The 22780-nt window shown below is 35.6% G+C and overlaps 1 protein-coding gene across 2 annotated transcripts; it reads left to right on the top strand.

The window, feature by feature from the left end:
• Positions 1–1010: 1010 nt before the first annotated feature.
• LOC130230488 (IQ calmodulin-binding motif-containing protein 1-like) lies at positions 1011–17275 on the top strand. Of its 2 annotated transcripts, XR_008837957.1 has the most exons (15): positions 1011–1254; positions 4050–4215; positions 4592–4712; positions 6688–6781; positions 7267–7366; positions 7442–7614; positions 7692–7798; positions 8921–9042; positions 9554–9696; positions 11886–12034; positions 12591–12722; positions 12817–12973; positions 15041–15354; positions 16536–16618; positions 16762–17275. XR_008837957.1 is itself a non-coding variant. In XM_056459522.1 (13 exons), the coding sequence occupies exons 1-13, from the start codon at positions 1149–1151 to the stop codon at positions 15256–15258; spliced, it is 1788 nt and encodes a 595-aa protein (XP_056315497.1). In that variant the 5' UTR covers positions 1011–1148; the 3' UTR covers positions 15259–15890. The 2 variants fall into 2 exon arrangements, 1 of the variants encoding a protein (XP_056315497.1); XM_056459522.1 differs by lacking the exons at positions 16536–16618; positions 16762–17275 and having other exon boundaries at positions 15041–15890.
• The last annotated feature ends 5505 nt before the right edge of the window (positions 17276–22780 follow it).

The following is a 22780-nucleotide window of genomic DNA, read 5'->3' as shown; positions in this document are numbered from 1 at the left end:
TTAGCATGATGGGCAAAGCAGTTTCCAAATTCATATTAAAGTTTAGACTTTATTAATCCAAAAGGGAAATTCACGTCACAGCAGAGTTCTCCATATAAGATAAACATAATAAATACTTAAAAGAGTCCAAACTTTAAAAAAAAAAAGAAGTTTTTTTGTGTACGTTTAAGTAGGCTACATTAATATACAGCTCTGATAAAAATAGGACCACTTGAGATATCCAAATGTTCATTTGTGTTTCAATGTTATTAACTAGCCTTAACTAGCCTTTAACATTTCACACAAGAATATTTTCAGTAGCCTATAACAAACATTTATTTGGAGAAAACGTCAATATGCTATAATGTCCTTTTTTGTTTTCATCTGTATAAAAAATTCGATAATTTGCCTTAATTAAGCAAATGCCAATTTAAAGCCTTGATTTGTGTAAATTAATAAAATATAAAAGTATGTAAGGTGTAAATCTTTAGAAATACGAATTTAGACACTTTCTCGAGTCACCCACTTGGGGGAGCTGTTGTCGTAAAAACAACGACATTCACAGATTATTTCAATATAATTTTATTTTTTATTTTAATATCTATATTACCGCCGTGATGACTTTTCCTTGTAAACTCAAACTTTTTCGTCTTTATGTTAGTTTATTTTAAGAGTCAGTAACAATATTGTCGTCTACATTTGATCAAAAAATATTTTAAAATATTTGATAGGTTTGCAGCAATAACTGATGCAGTGGTTGTGTTGATGTGATTTGATATTGGTTCATTGCCAATGTAATTTAATCTCTTATGTTATTGGGAAAATAAGCGATGGGAACAAAGCATAATTATTGTAAGCGATATATCAAACGTTCGCATTAATTAATGTTCTTTTAACATGAAACGTAATTCGTCAGTCGCTTAGGTTTATATTGATTTCTATTCGTTAAATTCAATGTAAAAACAGAATAAACGTGTCTTAATTTTACGTCGCAGGGTGATGACGTGGCGTTTCTGTAGAAACCAAACAGCTTCTTGTTCGTTGTCGGGTTTGTCGCTTTCCCTCAGCGTAAAATAATCGTGTAAATTACATATAAATGACTGTAAAAGTTACATATTCACCCAAGATTGACATTCAACATGAATATTTTTATTTGAATCTGGAGTGCAATGGGTCCGTCAGGAGACGAAATAAACCCAGAGCTCAGGGATTTGGTGGAAGACACCCGAGAAAAATCTGAAGACAAGTTTAACGACGTTCTTTCAAAATTAAAAGGTAAACATAACGAAGACTTCTGCCTTTCTTACGTTTGTTGTTGAAGACTATGGTTTATTAGCATTGAATTATTCTAGTAATTATTAGCCCTTCTAGTTTTTGTAAACAGATACTATCATGTTTTCCCAGTACTGGGTTGCAGCTGGAAGGGCATCTGCGGTGTAAAACATGTGCTGGATAAATTGGCGGTTTATTCCGCTGTGGCGACCCCTGATGAATAAAGGGACTAAGCCGAAGGAAAATGAATGAATGATTGTTAAATGTGACCCTGGACCACAAAACCAGTCATAAGGACACACGTTTTGGGTTTATACAAAGCTTTCCATTGATCGTAAAACAGGACAATACTTGGCTGAGATACAACTATTATTCGAGTGTTAAAAAAATTCTAAATACTGAGAAAATCACCTTTAAGGTTGAGTAAATGAAGAACTTTGCATATCAAAAATAAGTTTTTATATATGTACTGATTTTCCCAGTGCTGGGGTTGTTGCTGGAAGGACATTCGCTGTGTAAAGCATATGCAGGACTAGTTGGCAGTTCATTTCACTGTGGCAACCTCTGAAATAGAGATTAAGCCGAAGGAAAATTAATGAATTAATATTTACAGATGGTAGTTTATAAAATGTCTTCATGAACTTTTTTTGCTCTTGGAATATCTTTACCTAATATTATAATTTTATAATGAGTGTGTATGGATGTTTCCCAGTGATGGGTTGCAACTGGAAGGGCATACGCTGCGTAAAACATATGCTAGATAAGTTGGCAGGTTATTCCGCTGTGGCGACCCCAGATTAATATAGGGACTAAGCCGAAAAGAAAACGTATGAATGAATGAAGTATTTTCATCCAAGTGTTCTCTTACAAAAAAAAACCCCAAGCAGGAATCCTGCAGGAATATTATGCAGACTTCCTACAGGATTTCCAGCTCATTTTCCTGTAGGAACACCTGCAGGTATTTTATGAAGGAAACCAACTTTATGCAGGGCTTATTCCCGCAGGAACAGCAATCCTGCAGGTCTATTAAAATATACAGTTCCAGCAGGATTATTGTGCAGGGTAGATATGAAGTTGGAGAAATTTCACAATAAAACAATGTATTTTCATAAATTATTTATTAAAATTGTAAAAACTTGAAAAAAATAGAGAAGATTAATTTTAATAAATGAAATAAAAAAGTATAGAAATAAAACGTAAAATTGTACTGCTTATAGGTTCGTGTATAAAACTGAAACTTCTTTGATGTTTGCATAAATGCACAATTTGAATGGTTTTGAGTAATGTTTGATTTTTATAATTGCCTATAGACCATTTCAATGTGGTCTTGTCATTGGCCCATAAACATTTACTGCTTCATTTCACAACTGCAACAAGAGGCAATTCAATCATAACTTCATGTTAAAACAGCTAGCCTAGCATGACATTATTTATCAATATGTGGCTCGTTTTGGATTGTCGGCAGCTATAGAAATTAAAAATGTAAATCAGAAAATGCCTCAGGACCATTGTTTTTGTTTACATCCCTTAAAAATTTTAATTTATTTAATTTAACAGGGACAATGCTTATTAATAAACAGTGAGACTGTAAATAAGTCAGAGTTAGCCACAAGGGCTAATTTTCATCTGTTGCCCCCTGCCAGATTTTAAAGGCAACCTAAAATCAAAAAACACATCATCACACATACAAAAACAGTAAAGTTGCATATGACAACAGAATAAAACATGTAATAAGAATTTCTTAAAATGTTAGATAAAAGAATTACACATGATTACAAACTTGATTTGCTTTTAGCCATTTCTTTAACTAAATAAATAGGAAGTGTTCCAAAAATGACTGGCTCTAACTGAGAAGACTGATTGTGCAAAAGTTGAACACCTGAACTGCACAGCACAGTCTCCCCTGGTAACACATCGTGTTGCTTGACCATTATTGTTCTTGTGTGTTACAAACTCGCATAATGGGGGTGGAGCATATCCATTTAAAATGTTAAAAATCATACAAGCATCAGCCAAATATTTCATATTATCAAAGCTCAATAAATAATGTTTTTTGTATTATATTAATTGTCTATAATCTATTCATAAGTATACATTTATTTATTTATTTTTTGTTTGTTTGTTGTATTGTTTATTTGTTAGAACTCATTTTGTAGTGCTACCAACAGTTTCATAAATTAAAATTACAGCAAGTGGCAGAATTTCTTTTCCTTAGGAAAAATGATCTATTATTTTATTACCAAAATAATATACATTTTTTTGGAACACAGCCATGCATCTCATTTAGGTAAAGTTGGTTTTATATTCGCATATTCGTTCATTTTAACAGTCCTTATATTGTTTACCACGCTAATTTAAATATTGGGCCTGAATCTCATTTAAGTATGACCTCAAAACAACATTAGCACTATTTAATTGACTGTGAACAATGTTCTTTGATAGTGATTGGTGGCTAATATGATTTGCCTAATAGGAATTTGAAAATAATTCTTTGTGAAATTAAATTATTATGGAAAATGTGCAAATATACAACCAACTTTACCTCAATATGCTTCTCCTACTTCACAGGTGTCAAAGTCAGTTCCTGGAGGGTCGCAGCTCAGCACAGTTTAGTCCCAACCCTAATTAAACACACCTGATCCAACTAATTAAGTCCATTAGGCTTGTTTGACACCGACAGGTAAGTGTGTTGGAGCAGGGTTGTAACTAAACTGTGCAGAGTTGCGGCCCTCCAGGAACTGACTTTGACACCCCTGTCCTACATGAATGAGCTCCCTTAAACCTTTTCTCATGTTCAGAACTTCTAGACAAGAAGTCTTTAGGAGATCAGAGGGATCTGGAGGTGTGTAAACAGAGACTTTACACTCATGGTGTGCTGCTGTACTGCTCCTCTTCTCTGAGATTCAGTCCAGCCAGGATTCAAGGAGGCTATGCAGCCCTCGCACAGATGGCAGACCTCCTCAGGTATTCAGATTTGAAATACACAGTGGTTTCTATTGAGGTAAAAGTGGTTCTATATTGACACATTTGTACGTTCTTCTTAATAATATAATTTCAGAAAAATGTATTAATGACAAATTCTGAATGGGGAAATCATATTAGCAGCCGAAGACTATCAAAGTACAACATTATTCACAGGCAATTTTATGGTGCTTATATTGATTTAAAGACATAATTAAATGTGATTTCAGACCCAGTATTCAAAGTAGCATGGTAAGCCATATAGGGATAGTAAAATGAAAAAAAAATGTGCGAATATAAACCCAACTTTACCTCAGTGTGGTTTCTGTCTTTATGTGCAGTGTCAAAGGAGTTTAATGCATGTTTTTTGTCTGTCTAGCACATGTTGCGTTGGTCTGGCTGCTTTCAGAGACATCGAGGTGTTCAGTCATGAATTTCTGCCATCAGTGGTCGAAAGTCTTCTTTTTCTTGCAGAGCGTCTCATGAACAGAGCTCTGAGGGTGAGATATTACAGCATTCTGAATCACATAGTGAACATCACATAACAAAGTTTAATGCAAAATAAACCCTTTTCAGATTAATTTAAAGCCTGTTTTTATTTCTAACTAAATTTTAATTATGATGTCTATACAGTGGGGAAAATAAGTATTGATGTTTTTTTTCCTGGGAATAATATTTCTAAAGGAGCTGTTGACATGGAATTAAACCAGATTTCGGTAAAAACCCAAACCATATTATCATAAAAATAAAACATAACTAAAAAATCAGAAAATTTAGTAATAACAATTGAATGATACAAGGAGGAACCACTGAATTAGTAAATTGTATTTAACACTTATATAAAATACTTTTTTGGGGATGTTAATATAATAATAATAGTAAAAATACTTTTATTGCAGTACAAATTATTTCCTTTCCATGTTAATATAACAATATTAATAAATCTTTTATGTTTTGTGGCAAGTACAAGTATTGTTCACTATTAATAGCGAACAATACTTATGCTTACCATAAATAAAGTACTAAAACATGTTACACCTAAAATAATTAACTTAATTTATTACTGAAAACTGTCAAAAATTAAGTTTGTCAAACTTAATTTATTTAATTGTAACACTTTATGGTTTAATAACAATGGAACGACACAGTACTGAATTGCTGAAATGTATTTAATACTTTATATAAAAGGCTTTTTTGGTGATGGCAGCTTAAAGCTGTCTCTCAAATGGAAAATGAAGCCACTTGCATTTCTCAGGTGTGAGTTTTTCACAGACATCAACAGTGGGTCAAAATCTTGATTGTTTTTGTGGGTCTCGTCTATTAAATCTGATCTTTATTTTGTATTTTTTATTAGATTCAAGTCAGGTGATTAGCTTTCACTGCCTTTGTACACCTCCCTTTCTTCATGTGTTCAATACTTTTTCCTTTCGTCATTTCATTATATCACGCATAACTTCATTTGTAAACTTATTAAATTTGTTTTCTTTGCACGTTTGGATATCTTTGGTTGTTACCAACATCTGGAGAAAATTTCAAGTCAACGGTACTTTTAGAAATTTGTTTTCTGGGAAAAATGGTGACGTGTTCAATACTTATTTTCTCCGCTGTATATTGCTCATGACTACATATCTGGTATACCAGTCAAAAGCTGGAATATTTACAACATTTTTTTGTGTGTGTGTCTCGTATGCCCATTAAGGCTAGAGTTATTTTAATTAATATACAGTGCAACTTTATTATAGTGTTTATTATTTAAATCATAGCTATTTTCCAATTTGAATATACAGGGTGATTCAAAAAGAATACCACAACTTTCGGGTTGATGTCACTCGAGTATCTGTAGGGAGTCATATTGAACATCTATGAACTTTTCTACTGAAAAAAAAAACTAAGTACTCTTCACATTGATTAATTACCCAAGGTTCCATCATATTCCTTTGATTAAACACAGATTTTCAAAGTTGTTGTATTCTTTTTGAATCACCCTGTAATTTAAAAGGCAATTTATTGTTAAGAAAGTAATTACTTTAGTTTCATGATCCCTTAGAAATCATTCTAATTTATAGATGTGCTGCTTGAGTAGCATTTTTATTATTACTAACAGTGATAAAACAGCTGTGATTCTTAACATTTTTGTGGAAAAAAATCAAATAAAATTTCTTGTGATTAGAAATTTAAAAAGAACAATATTTATTTGGGATAAGAAACTTTTGAAACACAATAACTGTAATTTCTGCCACTGTTGATTAATTTACTGCATTTCAGAATGATAATATCATTGCTTTTATTGTTTATTTACTTATTTATTAATTAGTTTATTTATCTTTGTAAATCTTACTGACCCTAAACTTTTAAATGTTAATAGATAGTGGCTGTGACAAAAACATTAAATAGTTTTTTTTGCATCAATCATAGTGAAATTTGTCGTTTTATACTCAGTAACCAATCAGATCATATCATTTCTCTCTCCAACAGGATAAGACACCTAGCGAGATGATTCGTTTGTTTAGAAAAGTCTTTGATTCCATTGGCTGGCTTCTCAGGGCTGACGGGCATCTCATTCATCATGGTAAATTCTGTATAATTTCCAGCCTGTGACATCCATGAGGTGTGTGTGTGTGTGTGTTTGTTTTATTCATTCATTAATTTTGTTTTCAGCTTAGTCCCTTTATTAATCAGGGGTCGCCACAGCAGAATGAACCACCAACTTATCCAGCATTTGTTTTACGCAGCGGATGCCCTTCCAGCCGCAACCCATCACTGGAAAACATCCATACACACTCATTCACACACATACACTACGGACAATTTAGCTTACCCAATTCACCTATAGTGCATGTCTTTTGGAGCACTCACACAACTCGCACAAATACGGGGAGAACATGCAAACTCCACACAAATGCCAACTGACCCAGCCGAGGCTCGAACTAGCAACCTTCTTGCTGTGAGGCGACAGTGCCACCCACTGCACCACCACGCCGCCTGTGTGTTTGTTTATAGATTGTTTTTCAGCTTGAAATGAACTGAAACCTTGTTTTTCCATTCTCTCCCCAGTGCTAAGATGTAAACATTACGAGAGTGTTCAGATCTGTGAGGACGATGACGTCTCTGTTGTTACGGTCAACTTGTGGAACGATATCTTCAGGACAAACAGGTACAACAGAAAAGCCGCTTGGCTCATAATACAGCCCTTATCCATGTTTCACACCTTTTTCCACTGTTTTTGCAGTGGCGTCTTGGCTGAAATGGGAAACAGGGCACTGACCGACATCATGGATGATATTGTGTATAAAATGTCCAGTAGCTCAAACCCTGTGATTGGCAGAGCAGCAGTAAAGACTCTTGTTCTGATTTTAGACCACAGCAGCTCTACACATCAGCTCATTCAGAGGCGATACAGAGGTACAATCACTCTTTATAGAGCTCGGCACATCTTCCAATAAGTGTTCTGAACAAAATGTCAATGCTTGGTCCTCCAGGTTTGTCTGATTTGGCCGAGAAAGACTGGCGTGGTAAAGGCTTTGACTCAGCATTGGATCAGCTTATTGACCACCTGCAATCAGACGTCCTATGGAGAGAACCGAAGGTGCTATAAAATGATGTATCATACAGTTTTAAAGTTGCTGATTTAGTTTTGGAAGTCCAAATGACATGAATCCAAGGACAAAAAACACTCATTTACTTGGAGGCCATTTACACAACATCAACAAGTAACACTTTAGAATAATGGTCCATTAGTTAATGTATTTACTGATATGAACTAAGTAATACTAATCTTGTAAAGCATTTATTAATCATAGTTCAATGTGAAGTAGTGCATTATTAAAATCCAAAGTTGTGCTTGTTTCTTTTTTTTTTTTATAAATAATGTATTTATAAAATTTTTAAGCAATAAAGATACAACAACAAACAAGTGAACAGAACGTGGGGGGGAAGGGAAAAAAAAAAGAAAAGAAAAAGGAGGCATTAATAAAATTTGCGATATTGCATATTCATGCACCACAAACCTTCATAAGATCTGACCTTGTTAAATCAACCCTCTGGTGATTATGGCGGTTATGTTTAAACCCATATGTAACAAAAATGCCTCTCATGAAATAAAACATCTTTGCCATGTAAGACACAAGTTAAGTAGTCCAGTGGTACATATTCAAGTATTACCTTGTGCCATAAAGACTTTGTAGGAGTTTTGTCTGTTATCCAGTTCAGGAGAATACATTTTCTTGCACAAAATGTCAGAAACTTGCAAAGTGTTTTTTTATGTTTGTCCATATTAATCTCGTCGAATATCCCAAGCAGCATATGCTTGGGGTCACAACCAATATTAATAAATAAAATACCATTAATTTCTTGTTCAATCATGGCCCAGAACTTTTGAATTTCCCTGCAAAGCCAGATAAAGTTGTGCTTGTTAACATTAGTTAATGCATTGTGAGCTAACATGAACTAACATTATTTAACTTAACTAATGGTAACAAACATTAATAAATAGCATAATACATGTATTACTAATAGCTTGTTCATGTTCGAATAATTCAATATTGTCCATTATGTAATGTAAAACTACCTGTTTTTTGCTTCTCCAACCTCTTTGTTCAAGAAATGACGAACAACATCGACCAACACTGTGTGGGATCAGAATCTGTCATCTGTCAGTGAACTGTAGAGGTGTTCATATTCGTCATTATTTCTCCATTTTTCATTATAGGAGTCGTCTGAGGAGCGTGTGAGGGCAGCGAGTGTGATTCAGGCAGCCTGGAGAGCTCATCAGACCAGAAGAAGACTGAAGAAACTCCCCAGAGCCGTCAGCACTATACAACGCAGCTTCAGGTCAGGACATCATGAAGTCGAGATCCTCTGAATACAGCACAGCTATGAAGGAAACTGCACTTTAGAGATGCTATATACAGTCAAATTTTTTGTCTATTTCAAATATTTCCCAAGTGATGTTCCACTAAAATAGAAGCAGCTTTAATTTTTTTTAACTAATTTTAAGGTCAATATTATCAGCCCCATTTAGGAATATTTTTTCGATAGTCTGCTGAGCAAACCGCTGTTGTTCAATAGCTTGCCTAATGATCCTAACTTGTCTAGTTAACATAATAACCTAGTTAAGTCTTTAAATTGCACTTTAAGCTGAATAGTAGTATCTGCAAATGAAGTAGAAAAATAGGATGTACTGTCATTATGACAAAAGATATTATTTGATATTAGTTTAAAATTATTATGTTTAGTAATCTTCTCTTTGTTAAACAAAACTAGGGAAATATTTTTAAAGGAATTAAAATGTCACAAGAGGGCTATTAATTTGGACTTTACTGTTTGTACATCTGAAAATTAGGGAAAAGCGGAGACAACAGCAGGAACACACTGAGAGACGACGTGCAGAAGAGGAATTACGCCATCAAGTGTGTTTGAGAAGACAGAGAGCCATGAGACTGTTCCGCCAACACCAGCTGCATCTGATGGAGATTCTACCAGCGGGTAACAAACACTTCAGATCTAGTGGATCAGTTCAACCCAAATGAGTTTGGTGACCAAGTTTATTCTGAATAATAATAAATAAAAATTAAATGCATTGATAATTATTAATGATGCTAAAATAACATGGAACTATTGCTAAAATAAAAAATGAAAACTCACATTACTGAAATGAATTAGATTTACATTTTAAATGAAAAATTATTAACCCTCTTGTGAATTTATTTTGTTCTTTTCAAATATTTTCCTAAGTGCTGTATAGCGGAGCAAGGGAATTTTTATATTGATTGATTAAAATAATTATATTTCTTATGTAGAAATTCATATTTCTTTTAGTTTTACTGGCATAATAGAATCATAATAATTAATAATTAAATTTCTCAATATTATTAGACCCTATTATTCGTTTTTTAAGGCTAAAGAAAAAACACAGCTGCCCAACGACTTGTCTAACTTGATTAACTTAACTTGATTAGTTAACATAGTTAAGCCTTTAAATGGCACGTTAAGCTGAATACTAGTATTCAAGGGTTAATAATTTTGCCTACAACTACACTCACCTGCCACTTTATTAAGTTCACCTGTCCAAATGCTCATTTACTCAAATATCTAAGCCAATTACATGGCAGCAACTCAATGCATTTAGGCATGTAGACATAGTCAAGACGATCTGCTGCAGTTTTAACCGAGCATCAGAATGGGGAAGAAAGATGATTTCAGTGACTCTGAACGTGGCATGGTTGTTGTTGCCAGATGGGCTGGTCTGAGTATTTCAGAAACTGCTGATCTACTGGGATTTTCACACATAACCGTCTTTAGGGTTTACAAAGAATGGTCCAAAAAAGAGAAAATATCCAGTGAGTGTCAGGTTCGTGGGCGCACATGCCTTGTTGATGTCAGAGGTGAATGGCCAGACTGGTTGGAGGTGATAGAAAGGCAACAGTAACTCAAATAACCACTCGTTGATACCGAGGTATGCAGAAGAGCATTTCTGAATGCACAACACGTTTAACCTTGAGGCGGATGGACTACAGCAGCAAAAGACCACACCAGGTGCCACTCCTGTCAGCTAAGAACAGGAAACTGAGGCTACAGTTTGCACAGGCTCACCAAAATTGGACAATATGAGATTGTAAAAACGTTGTCTGGTTTGATGAGTCTCGATTTCTGCTGCGACATTAGGATGGTAGGGTCAGAATTTGGCGTCAACAACATGAAAGCATGGATTCATCAACAGTTTAGGCTGGTGGTTGTGGTGTAATAGTGTGGGGAATATTATTTGGGCACACTTTGGGTTCATTAGTACCAATTGAGCATCGAATCAATGCCACAGCCTACCTGAGTATTGTTGCTGACCATGTCCATCACTTTATGACCACAGTGTACCCATTTTCTGATGGCTATTTCCAGCAGTATAACGCGTTATGTCATAAAGCGTGAATCACCTCAGACTGGTTTCTTGAACATGACAATGAGTGCACTGTAGTCAAATGGCCTCCACAGTCACCAGAGCTCAATCCAATAGAGCACCTTTGGGATGTGGTGAAACGGGGGATTCGCATCATGGATGTGCAGCCGGCAAATCTGCTGCAACTGCGTGATGCTATCATGTCAATATGGACCAAAATCTCTGAGGTATATTTCCAGTACCTTGTTGAATCTATGCCACAAAGTATTAAGGCAGTTCGGAAGGCAAAAGGGATTCCAACCCATTACTTGTAAGGTGTACCTAATAAAGTGGCCGGTGAGTCTATATATTAAATTGTGTATCAGGTCAAGAAATAAAAATAATACTCCTTTAGAAATCTGAAACCACATAAAAAAAACATTAAAACAATATTTAAAACTGAAGACAAATTACAAAGATGTCACAAAAGTTTAAAATTTAAACTGTGATTTAATATCTAAATTATATTAAAAGTATAAAGCTCAATACGCTTAAATAGCAAAAGCTCATTTGAATAGTTAATAATAGCTAGATAAAAAATAACTAATTTTATGATCTCAAATTTGTAAAAATAAAGAATTGTTTAGTGTTATTGCATTAAACTATTAATATATTATTATTATTTTCTTTTTTCATTTAGGTTTAATACATAAAATGAAACTGAGAAATGTAATTGAATGGTTTTAGTTAACTATAATAACTCTGACGCAAGCAAATAAATGTATTTCATGTCCACCTCTGTCAGGTCAGGTGCAGAGATACCTGGGGGAGCTGGAGAACAAGGCTGCGCTGGTGATTCAGAGAGTGTGGAGAGGACACAGAGAGAGACACCACTTCCAGCAGCACAAACACATCCTCAGACGACACAGAGCTGCTGTCACTCTGCAGAGAGCCGTGAGCCATTTTAGACTTTCATTTTCTGATATTTCATGTTGTACTTATATTTTCATGTGTGTACTGCAAATGGCATTTGTGTGAGACTCATCATTTCAGAAAGGCTTGAATAAACTCCAACACAAATACATGTAATAAACTTACTTGGTATTTTTGACTAATGAGCTGTATTTCAGCTTCATCCGAGTCTGTCTCTATCACTGACTGCTGTTTATCTGACGTAAGGCAGGAAAAGCAGACATGCACGTGGGAATGGTGGGCGGGGAGAAGCAGCTCATTTGCATTTAAAGCCACAGGCTACAAAAACAGCTACACTGTACTCAGACACCAAAACGCGCAGATTCTGGAGGCTATAATAAATGATCTGATGGGTATTTTGAGCTGAAACTTTACAGACACATTCTGGAGACACCAAAGGCTTATCTCAAATCTTGTAAAAGGGGTAAAATAGGTACATCTTACCCTGTAAGATGTAAACCAAGTGCAAATCTTATATTAATATATTTTTTTAATTCCCTGATAATCTTGATCATCCACATGCTCATTATCTTGTCAGGTTCTGCTTTTTTTAAAACGTCGTAAAGCAAAGAGGAATATTCTCACGCCACTGAAAGCACCCAAAGGACTGACAGACAGCAGAAGAACGGAGCTCAGAAAGCAGATTCAGGAGCACATCACTCTACATCCCGTGAGTCACAGGAAGATATAGAATCTTTTGTGTACTCTTGATGTTTGTTGTGTTCTGAGTAACTTTAAGTGTTGTGTTGTGTTGTGTTGTGCAGTCATCTGTGCAGTCAGCAGAGGGCAGTGCAGAGCTCCATCAGAGAGCACAGAGTCTCCTCCACCATCACCTGATCAACAGAGCGTCTGATCGGGCACAGCAGCAGCACAGACAGGCTCTACTCGCACAGATCAACACAGACATAGAGCTTTTGCTAAGTACGTACCTAAAGTAATATCTGATATATTCTGCAAAGTATAAAGCCAAAAGCAGACTCTATCCAGGTGCGATATGTCAGCCATTTTAGTTGAGGCTGAATATTGAGTTGCACATTGTTTGTATCTGAAGAAAATGAAAGAAATTTTTCTCAAAAGCAGAATAACTCAAAAGGTCATGATCCGTACTCATTGAATACATTTAAAAACTCATACTTTTTATTTCACATTCTTCAGAAATAGAAACACAAATGTAAAACCTTCCATACTTCATTCATTTGTTCATTTTCTTTCGACTTAGTCTCTATTTCATAGGTCGCCACAGCGGAATGAACCGCCAACTATTCCAGCTTATGTTTTACGAAGCTGATGCCCTTTCAGCCACAACCCAGTATTGGGAAACACCCATACACACACACACACACACACACACACACACACACACACACACACACACACACACACACACACACACACTACGACCAATTTAGTTTATTCAATTTACCTATAGCGCATGTCTTTGGACTGTGGGGGAAACCGGAGCACCCGGAGGAAACCCACACCAACATGGGGGAACAGAAATGCCAACTGGCCCAGCCAGGACTCAAACCAGCAACCTTCATGCAAACCACTGAGCCACCGTGCCAGTGCCTTCCATAGTGTGTGAAATCATTTTTTTTCCCTCCACCCTCTTTTTCAACTGCCAATCACATTACGTCATTAATTAAATAATCAATCATTAAAAACAATCCAATCTCATTCCGTACATGATCCGTACACATCCACCTACAAAAAAATGATCTCCATAATCAAACAGGACAAAATTGTTCAAAGAATCACGATAAAAATCATATGAATCATCATTACTTACTCTTTTATATATTCACTAAATGGTACAACAATGAAGTCCCAACAATCAGAAACGTTAAAAATGCAAAACGCTCTCAGCCGTTAGGGGCCGATCACACCGAGCGTGCTGCTAATGTGCCCTGTGCGCCTCACGTTTTAACCGCCTGCTGTGCCTTGTGTTTTGCCCTTGCGTGTCGTGCCCTCGCAGTTGAATAAAAGTCAACTGAGCGGAAGAAGCGTGTTACGTCAGTCGCGTATTTTCATTCTCCAATAAAAGAAAAGCAGGGGCGGTGTTTTTGTTGAAGGTTGTGTTAAGACAACAATGAAGACTTTTGAAGATGGAGGAGAGACTTGTGGGTGCTGTTTTGAGTTATCCGGAGCTGCATGATTTCACAAATCTTGAATATCACAATATTATTAAATCTTAAAATTATATTAAAATCAACTGCAACACTCGCGCACAATACCCAGCTGATTCAGTCGTTGCCTAGCGACATAAAAAAAAACCTGCACTGCTCTTCTTTTTTTTTTTCTTGACAACATTTTCGTTCCAAAAACGCGAGGCACACCTCACTGCCTTTTTTGTTGTCAAGGAAAAAAAAAGAACAGCACTGAACATGCTTTTGCATTGAAAGGTGCCATTTTTTTATGATCGGCCCCTGAGTAAACTGTTAAAAAAAGGCACCTTTCAATGCAAAAGCATGTTCGGTGTGATCGGCCCCTAAGACTGAAAGTCTGTGAATTTAAATGAAAATGCTGAAGTAATTGCTGGTCAGAAATGAATGCGATGCCGCTTTTATTTTGCCAGTCCACCACTTGTGGTTCTTTCACTCGTGATCCTGTGGAGAAAAAGCAACGATTTTTATAAGACTAGCAACCTGCTTGCTGTGAGCCACCGTCATGCTGCTGATGCACTCATCTTGGCTTCTGAGATCCTGATTGGACCTCTTGCTTGCATTGAAAAAGCTGATTGGCTCACATATAGAAACATATTGAACCAAGTTAAAGTTCGAATTATTATTATTTTTTTTTTTTTCAAAATTCATGTTTTCTAAATAAAAAAGTTCCAAAACTTACAAAAAACCTAAATATAAACTCAATTTTGTCAAATGTCAGATAGAACTTAATAATTCTATAAAACTATATATATATAGTATATTTGTTTGTTAACAAAGGTTGAGAAGCACTGATCTAAGATTATTGGTTTGTCTGCCATGTTAGATGCACCATCTCTGAGGGATGTCAGAGAGGAGGATGTGAGTCTGTTCCTGAGCCGCTCATGTCCGGTAGCCACACGTGCCCGTCAATCCCATAATGCCTTGCTACAGAGCATGCGTCTACCTTGGTGGAGGACCCTGGGAGATGATTTATCCAACCCAGAAGAGCCCAGGAAAGACTACGACATGGACATTGAGTCACTGTATCTCGGTGGAAGCTGAAAGATGATCACAGGCTTGATGAAGACACTCTTTATTTGCAAAAGATGTTTTATATCGGAGTACTTGAAAGAACGGTACATTTGAACAGGTTTTATGGTATGTTTCGTGTGCTTCCATCGTGATTAAAGAGCAAGATCATCACATTGTAGTGACAGAACGAGTACAGTAAAGCTGAAATAACAAATATTCACGTACAGAAAGTAACCGAAGGCATTGTAATTAAATTATGTTGTTAAAGGCACAGTTCCTTGCAAAAAAAGAAGAAAGTTCTGCATTTGTTTATGTTGGTTTCATAATTGTCCTCCTGTGGTAAACTACAGAAAATGCTTTGTAGAATGTTTACAACCAAACAGTTTTGGTTACTACAGACTGAGTTTTTTAATTATTTTTTATTTGGAATGACGAGGCTAATACTTTTTTAATTTGTGAACTATCCCTTTAAGTAACAGCACAATAATACAAGCGCCATCTCCCACCCCACCCCACCCCAACTAAACATCTCAGGTTCACTAATAGCCAGTTTAAAGTCTAATGTAGTAATTAAATGTAAAATTGGTTTGGTTTTATTTACTTTTTTTAATTAAATGATGGTTTACTGAATGAATCGCGGCTCTGTCTTTACTAAAACGGTAACAATAAGTGAAATTATTTAAAGTGGACCTGTTATGCAAACTTTGTTATTACATTGTGTGCAAACATTCATTCATTCATTTTCGGCTGAGTTCCTTTATTAATCAGGGGTTGCCCCAGCGGAATGAACAGCGGAACGAACCAGTGACCTACTGCGCCACTGCGTCTCCAGTGTACAAACAACCAGTCTAAAAGTAAAAATTCACCCACTTCTTTTTGATACTCCTCATAAATCAGAAGCGTTGTGCCATATTTCCCCCTACTGTGACCTCACAAGCCCTACCAACAACCGCCCTATGATGATCTGCATTATTAGCATAGAGCAGTAAGAATCACTGCATTACAGAAAATGTTAATCAAGCTAATGTGATTCATTCAGAACAAAATATCTATATTTTTTATCTATTTTGATTTTGAGTCACATTAACAGCACAGACAGCAAAAAATACTGTATATTACGATGCGCTCATTTTAACACACAGATCTAATATAAACACCTGATTTCCTTCCCAGCGGTTTATGTTGAAATACATAACCAACTGTGTGTATTTAACAGGTTAACACATTAAGATGCTAAAGAGAACTTTAATGTAATACTCAACGCAACATGCACTGTCTGATATTTGTCTTTCTGTGTTTGCTCTCAGAAAATAATACATCTGAAGTTTACCACGACAAGACTTTAAAACTGACACTCAATATTCACGATGATGAAGAACTGCAGTGTCAGGTAAGCGTGATAGATATGATTGAACCAAACAGATGCTTTGTCTTGAGAGTATATGACACATGGGCTGGAAGTAAAGGTTTGTAGTCATTTCTTTTTTTAAATGAATGCATATAAAATAGTGTCTCTCTTCGTTTCCATGACAGAATTCATTCATTTTCCTTCGGCGAAGTCTCTATTTCAGCAGTTGCCACAGCGGAATGAACCACCAACTATTCCAGCATATGTTTTACACAGCGGACGCCTTTCCAGCCGCAACTCAAAACAAATGCTCTCATCTGGAGTTTTCTACAGCAAACAAAAGAACTTTTGACATCGAATGATTTTCCAGAGGTAAATATAGTGAATATGTGACAATGTTCACAAGATGTGGAAACACTGAGTGAGTAATTAGTTGTTTATTAATGTTTATTTCATCTGACTTCTAGTAAGAATAAGGAATGATCACCTTCATCAGAATTTCCAGAAAATATGGACAGATTTTGAAAGACAAAATTTAGTTTCTTATCATAAGTAACAGAACACAATCATTATTGGACATTATGTGCGGTACGTTATGTCTGTTTTTTTTTTTCTTTTCATTTTTAATATGTGGGTTAGGGTGGCCTCACAGCAAGAAGGTCGCTGATTCGAGTCCCGGCTGAGCCAGGTGTCATTTCTGTGTGGAGTTTGCATGTTCTCCCCATGCTCACATGGGTTTACTCCAAGTGCTCCGATTTCCCCCAAAGTCCAAGTCATGTGCTTTAGATAAATTGGATAAACAAAATTGGCCATAGTGTATGAATGTGTGTGTTTTCCAGTACTTGCTGCTAGAAGGGCATCTGATGCGTAAAAACATATGCTAAATAAATTGGCGGTTCATTCCGCTGTGGTGACCTCTGATAAATAAGGGACTACGCTGAAGGAAAATTAATGAATGAATATGTGTTTTGTTTTGCATCAACTACAAAAACATACTATGAATCTGCTCTTGAGATTTGAAAAACCATTTGAAAACCATTATGTCTTATGTTGCACTGGTTAAAATTTGGGGAAAAATTTATTGTGTGAGTCGAAATTATTTACTTTTATTTAATGGCAAAAATCATTAGACTATTATGTAAAGATTTTCCAAGAGTAAGACATATTTCATGAAGACATTTTATAAACTACCATCCGTAAATATTCATTTATTAATTTTCCTTCGGCTTAATCTCTATTTCAGAGGTTGCCACAGTGGAATGAACCGCCAACTATTCCAGCATACAGTTGAAGTCAGAATTATTACCTCCCCTTTGATTTTGTTTTTCTTTTTTAAATATTTCCCGAATGATGTTTAACAGAGGAAATTTTCACAGTATGTCTGATAATATTCTTTCTTCTGGAGAAAGTCTTAATTGTTTTATTTCGGATAGAATAAAAGCAGTTTTTAATTTCTTAAAACCCATTTTAAAGTCAAAATTCTTAGCCCCTTTAAGCAATTTTTTACAGTAGTCTACAAAACACACCATCATTATACAATAACTTGCCTAATTACACTAACCTGTTAACCTAATTAACCCAGTTAAGCCTTTAAATGTCACTTTAAGCTGTATAGAAGTGTCTTGAAAAATATCTGGTCAAATATTATTTACTGTCATCATGGCAAAAATAAAATAAATCAGTTAATAGAAATGAGTTATTAAAACTATTATGTTTAGAAATGTGTTGAAAAAAAATCAGCTCTTAAACATAAATTGGGGGGAAAAAAATAAACAGAGGGGTTAATAATTCAGGGGGGCTAATAATTCTGACTTCAACTGTATGTTTTGCACATTGAATGTCCTTCCAGCCACAACCCAGCACTGGGAAAATCAGTACAAATATCAAAACTTATTTTTGATATGCAAAGTTCTTCATTTACTCAACATTACTCAAGATTTTTTTTTTTAACCCTCGAATAATCAAATAGTTTTATCACAGTGAAGTATTGTTCTGTTTTTACAATCCATACATCAATGGAAAGCTTTGTATAAACCCAACACATGTATCCTGATGACTGGTTTTGTGGTCCAGGGTCACATCTAACAATCATTCATTCATTTTCCTTCGGCTTAGTCCCTTTATTCATCAGGAGTCGCTACAGCGGAATAAACCGCCAACTTATCCAGCACATGCTTTACACCGCAGATGCCCTTCCAGCTGCAACCCAGTACTGGGAAACACCCATATATTCTCACATTCACACACACTCATACACTACGGACAATTTAGTTTATTCAACTCCCCTACAGCGCATGTCTTTGGAGTGTGGGGGAAACTAAAGCACCTGGAGGAAACCCACGCAAACATGGGGAGAACATGCAAACTCCTCACAGAAATGCCAACTGGCCCAGCCGGGGCTCGAACCAGCAACCCTCTTGCTTTGAATAGTGCTAACCACTGAGACACCGTGTCAGATCATTTAACAATCAGTACTGATTAATTAAAATGAAAGTGTATGGAAAGAGTTCTGCATGTGTTTTTAAACAACACTGTATTAGTTTGTGTTCTGTCTAACGCAGAAAAAAAGTCTGTATTTGTGTGTGTGTGTGGTCGACCGCATGCCCATAGTGGCCCAAACTCATGCCAAGGCCCCATTCACTGGACAGCCGTCATTATTTTTTACACTCATGTGAAAACAACAGAGTGGTCCACTCCACCAGCACGATTAAAATAACATTTTCAAGAGCCGAAAAATATGATGGGGGAATAATTGCCTTCTCTTTATGCAGCGTTTTAAAACTGCGGGTAAGTGAGGCCTGCTTTTGGAGGAATCAGAGCCATGTGTGTAGTTGTGTGAATGTAACGGTAATGTGCTTGTGAATGTGTGTGTGTGTGTGTGTGTGTGTGTGTGTGTGTGTGAGAGAGAAAGAGATTGTGAATGAATGTGTGTGCACTAGAAGGTAAAAAGGCCAGGTAAGAGCGAAAGCACAGCGTCTGCCAAAACACTGCCTTGTTCCGCATGCCAAAGTGGTTTAATTGATTAACTAGAGAAGCCATTTATGCGGGCTTTAATTGTGCCTCAGTTGTAGTTGTATTGCGCTCTCTATGATTCACTCCGGTCAGATGTTCTGTGTTCAGATAACAACTTTGAACTTTTGACCAGACTGTTGCACCAAACTACAAATGGACTGTGAAGAGAAATAAAAGAGGGTCGGGGTCGGTAAGATTTTATTTTAAATGTAATAACATTTTAATTACCATGTATTTCTGCTTCAGATTAATGTTCTTTTGAATGAACATTTTATTCAAATACGTCTAAAGAAATATTTTAGCATTTCCATTCAAATACAGAGCCATTTTCATATTGAAAGTAATTAATTTCTTGAGAACCAAATCAGAGTGTATAGGTGTTTCCCAGTACCTGGTTGCAGCTGGAAGGGCATCCGCAGTGTAAAACGTGCTGGATAAGTTGGCGATTATTCCGCTGTGGCGACCCCGGATTAATAAAGGGACTAAGCCGAAGAAAAATGAATAAACGAGAACCAAAATATCATATTAAAATTGGGGAATAATGTGTGACAAGGAGACTAGAATCGCATAATAAACTGTTTTTTTTTTATTAAATAAATTCAGCCTTGATGAGAACTTCAAAAACACATAAAAAACGTTAACGGTTGTGTGAAGTGCTTTTAAGTGTGCATTTTTATTATGACGAAATTTTAACTAAAACGCAAAGAAAGGGTGGGATAGAGTAGCTCCTCCCCTGTTTAAAAACAGCCAATAGCGTTTTGTTTTATCACTGCTCTGCCAGTGAGAGGGGTTGGTCTCAAGCGCATCAAATGAAAAGCAAATGTGAAGCGTCTTGAAGGGGGTGGGGCATGTCAGATACTAGAGAGCATTTGATTGGTCATTATGTGACGAGAAACTGTGGTATGGGCTGTTCTGAATAAAACCTTTGATCCATTTAGGTGGAAGTGACAAAGCTTTACATGCTTATATCAGTTTTAAATCTTCGAAATGTGAATTTTGTCACTGTTTTAGAGCACACTAGCTTATAGATATCCAAAAAACTAACAATACTGATCTAAAAAAAACCTTTATTTTAATTTCATGGGACCTTTAAAATCTTACTGACTCCAAATTTTGAACATTGCTGAACATTTACAATTGTACATATATAAAAGAGTTTTTATTCACATTTTTTAAAATCATCTGAGTTCCTTGGTGTTGTTAGATGATCACTGACCTGACGATATTGTACTGAATTGAAACACTCAATTACAACAGAAGTTTACAATACACTATATGCACAAAATGTTCCATTTTCCATTGTAAAAGACGGGCCTGTCCTACATAATACAGATTAATGAAGAACATATGCCTTTATGGGGGTTCTCAGAATATCCTGACTGAAAAATCTTTTAAATTTTTATTTTTAAAGTGCCATTCATTAGATTTCCTACAGTTAGTCAAGGAATCTAAACGAAAATTGAGTGTATCATTTAAAAAAAAAAATTACTTTAGGGTTACTACTAATGGTCCCGTTTTTCTCGGGAGTCTCTCATATTTATATGCCCCAATTTGGTTATGAAAAATCACTTTTTGTCCATGTTTGTCAAGAAGCCAGGTCTTGTATGAAGCTCTATACCTCACACAATTGACAAAATATTCTATCTCGAAGCATTTTTTTACCTCAATCTGGCAACCGACCTTACAACCCAGTTGCGCAGTTGAATTCTGCACAGGTGGTAGATGCGGGGTTTAAAGGTGCTGTATGTAAGTTTTTGACTCTTCTAAAGCATAAAAATACCATAATATTTTTGCAGATATTTAAAAAAACATGCTAAGTGAACGTTTTTGTTTATCTGAGAAACAATGCTGAAGTCAGATATTCTGCTATGAAAATGTCTATTATGTGCTGGAACAGCTGTCTTTGTTTTGGTACTTTTAACCCGCCCAATGCCACTTTAGCCAATTATATTTCAACATCCCGGGTTGCCTGGTGGAAAACAGCGCATTTCATTCATTCATTCAGAAAGGTTCTCGAAGCATGCGTCTGTGACCAAAATGCGATTGCTGATGGACAGTTGCAGACTCCGAAACGAGACGCGGATTCAGAGTTCTGCATGAGGTTATCAATTAGCAAATAATATAAATATTATGAATGTTAACATTAGGTAAGCAGGTTGCATTGTTAGTTAGAACAAAAACTTCTTTAAATATGGTAAATATTCCTTCTATCGCGTGCTGTTTTTTATTTTTATTGAACACTGTTTAAATCAGCCTTTAGGCTCGAGACTTGGTCCTGTTGGTAATCTGGCAACCTGCGCTTGCATTTATTTTGATCCAGGAATGGGTGTCAAACTTACATACTGCACCTTTAAAGTAGTAGTAGATAAGTCGAAGATACAGTTGAAATCAGAATTATTAGCCCCCCTTTGAATTTTTTTTTTCTTTTTTAAATATTTCCCAAATGATGTTTAACAAAAGAAATTTTCACAGTATGTCTGAGAATATTTTTTCTTCTGGAGAAAGTCTTATTTGTTTTATTTTGGCTAGAATAAAAGCAGATTTAAATTTTTTAAATCCATTTTAAGGTCAAAATTATTAGCCCCTATAAGCAAATTTTTTTTGCTATAGTCTACAGAACAAACCATCATTATACAATAACTTGCCTAATTACACTAACCTGCCTAGTTAACCTAATTAACCTAGTTAAGCCTTTAAAAGTCACTTTAAGCTGTATAGAAGTGTCTTGAAAAATATCTAGTCAAATATTATTTACTGTCATCATGGCAATGATAAATCAGTTTTTAGAAATGAGTTATTAAAACTATTATGTTTAGAAATGTGTTTAAAAAAATCTGCTCTTAATTAAACAAATTGGGGAAAAAATAAAATAAACAGGGGGGCTAATAATTCTGACTTCAACTGTATGCTCGAAGGGCAACTTGCATTTCATTGACATGTTAACCGATGTGAAGTGTCTGTTGGTGTTGTGTGAATTTGATGGAAGCTTGATCAAAAAAGGAAGGTAATTGCGAATTTTATCTTACAATTCTGACTTATTTTTTCTAAAAATGTTGAGCAATTCTTAGAAAAAAAGCGCCAGAACTTCAGAGATAAAACTGCACAATCACCTTTATTACTTCATTTCTTACAGTGAATGGATTACTCTTTGAGAAATTCAACCTTTAGCATTCTTGCAAAAATTTTTGATTC

This window comes from Danio aesculapii, chromosome 6 (assembly GCF_903798145.1).
Source record: "Danio aesculapii chromosome 6, fDanAes4.1, whole genome shotgun sequence".
Lineage (NCBI taxonomy): Eukaryota > Metazoa > Chordata > Actinopteri > Cypriniformes > Danionidae > Danio > Danio aesculapii.
Note: the sequence above shows the minus strand (reverse complement) of the source record. Positions and strands in the feature narration are given on the sequence as shown.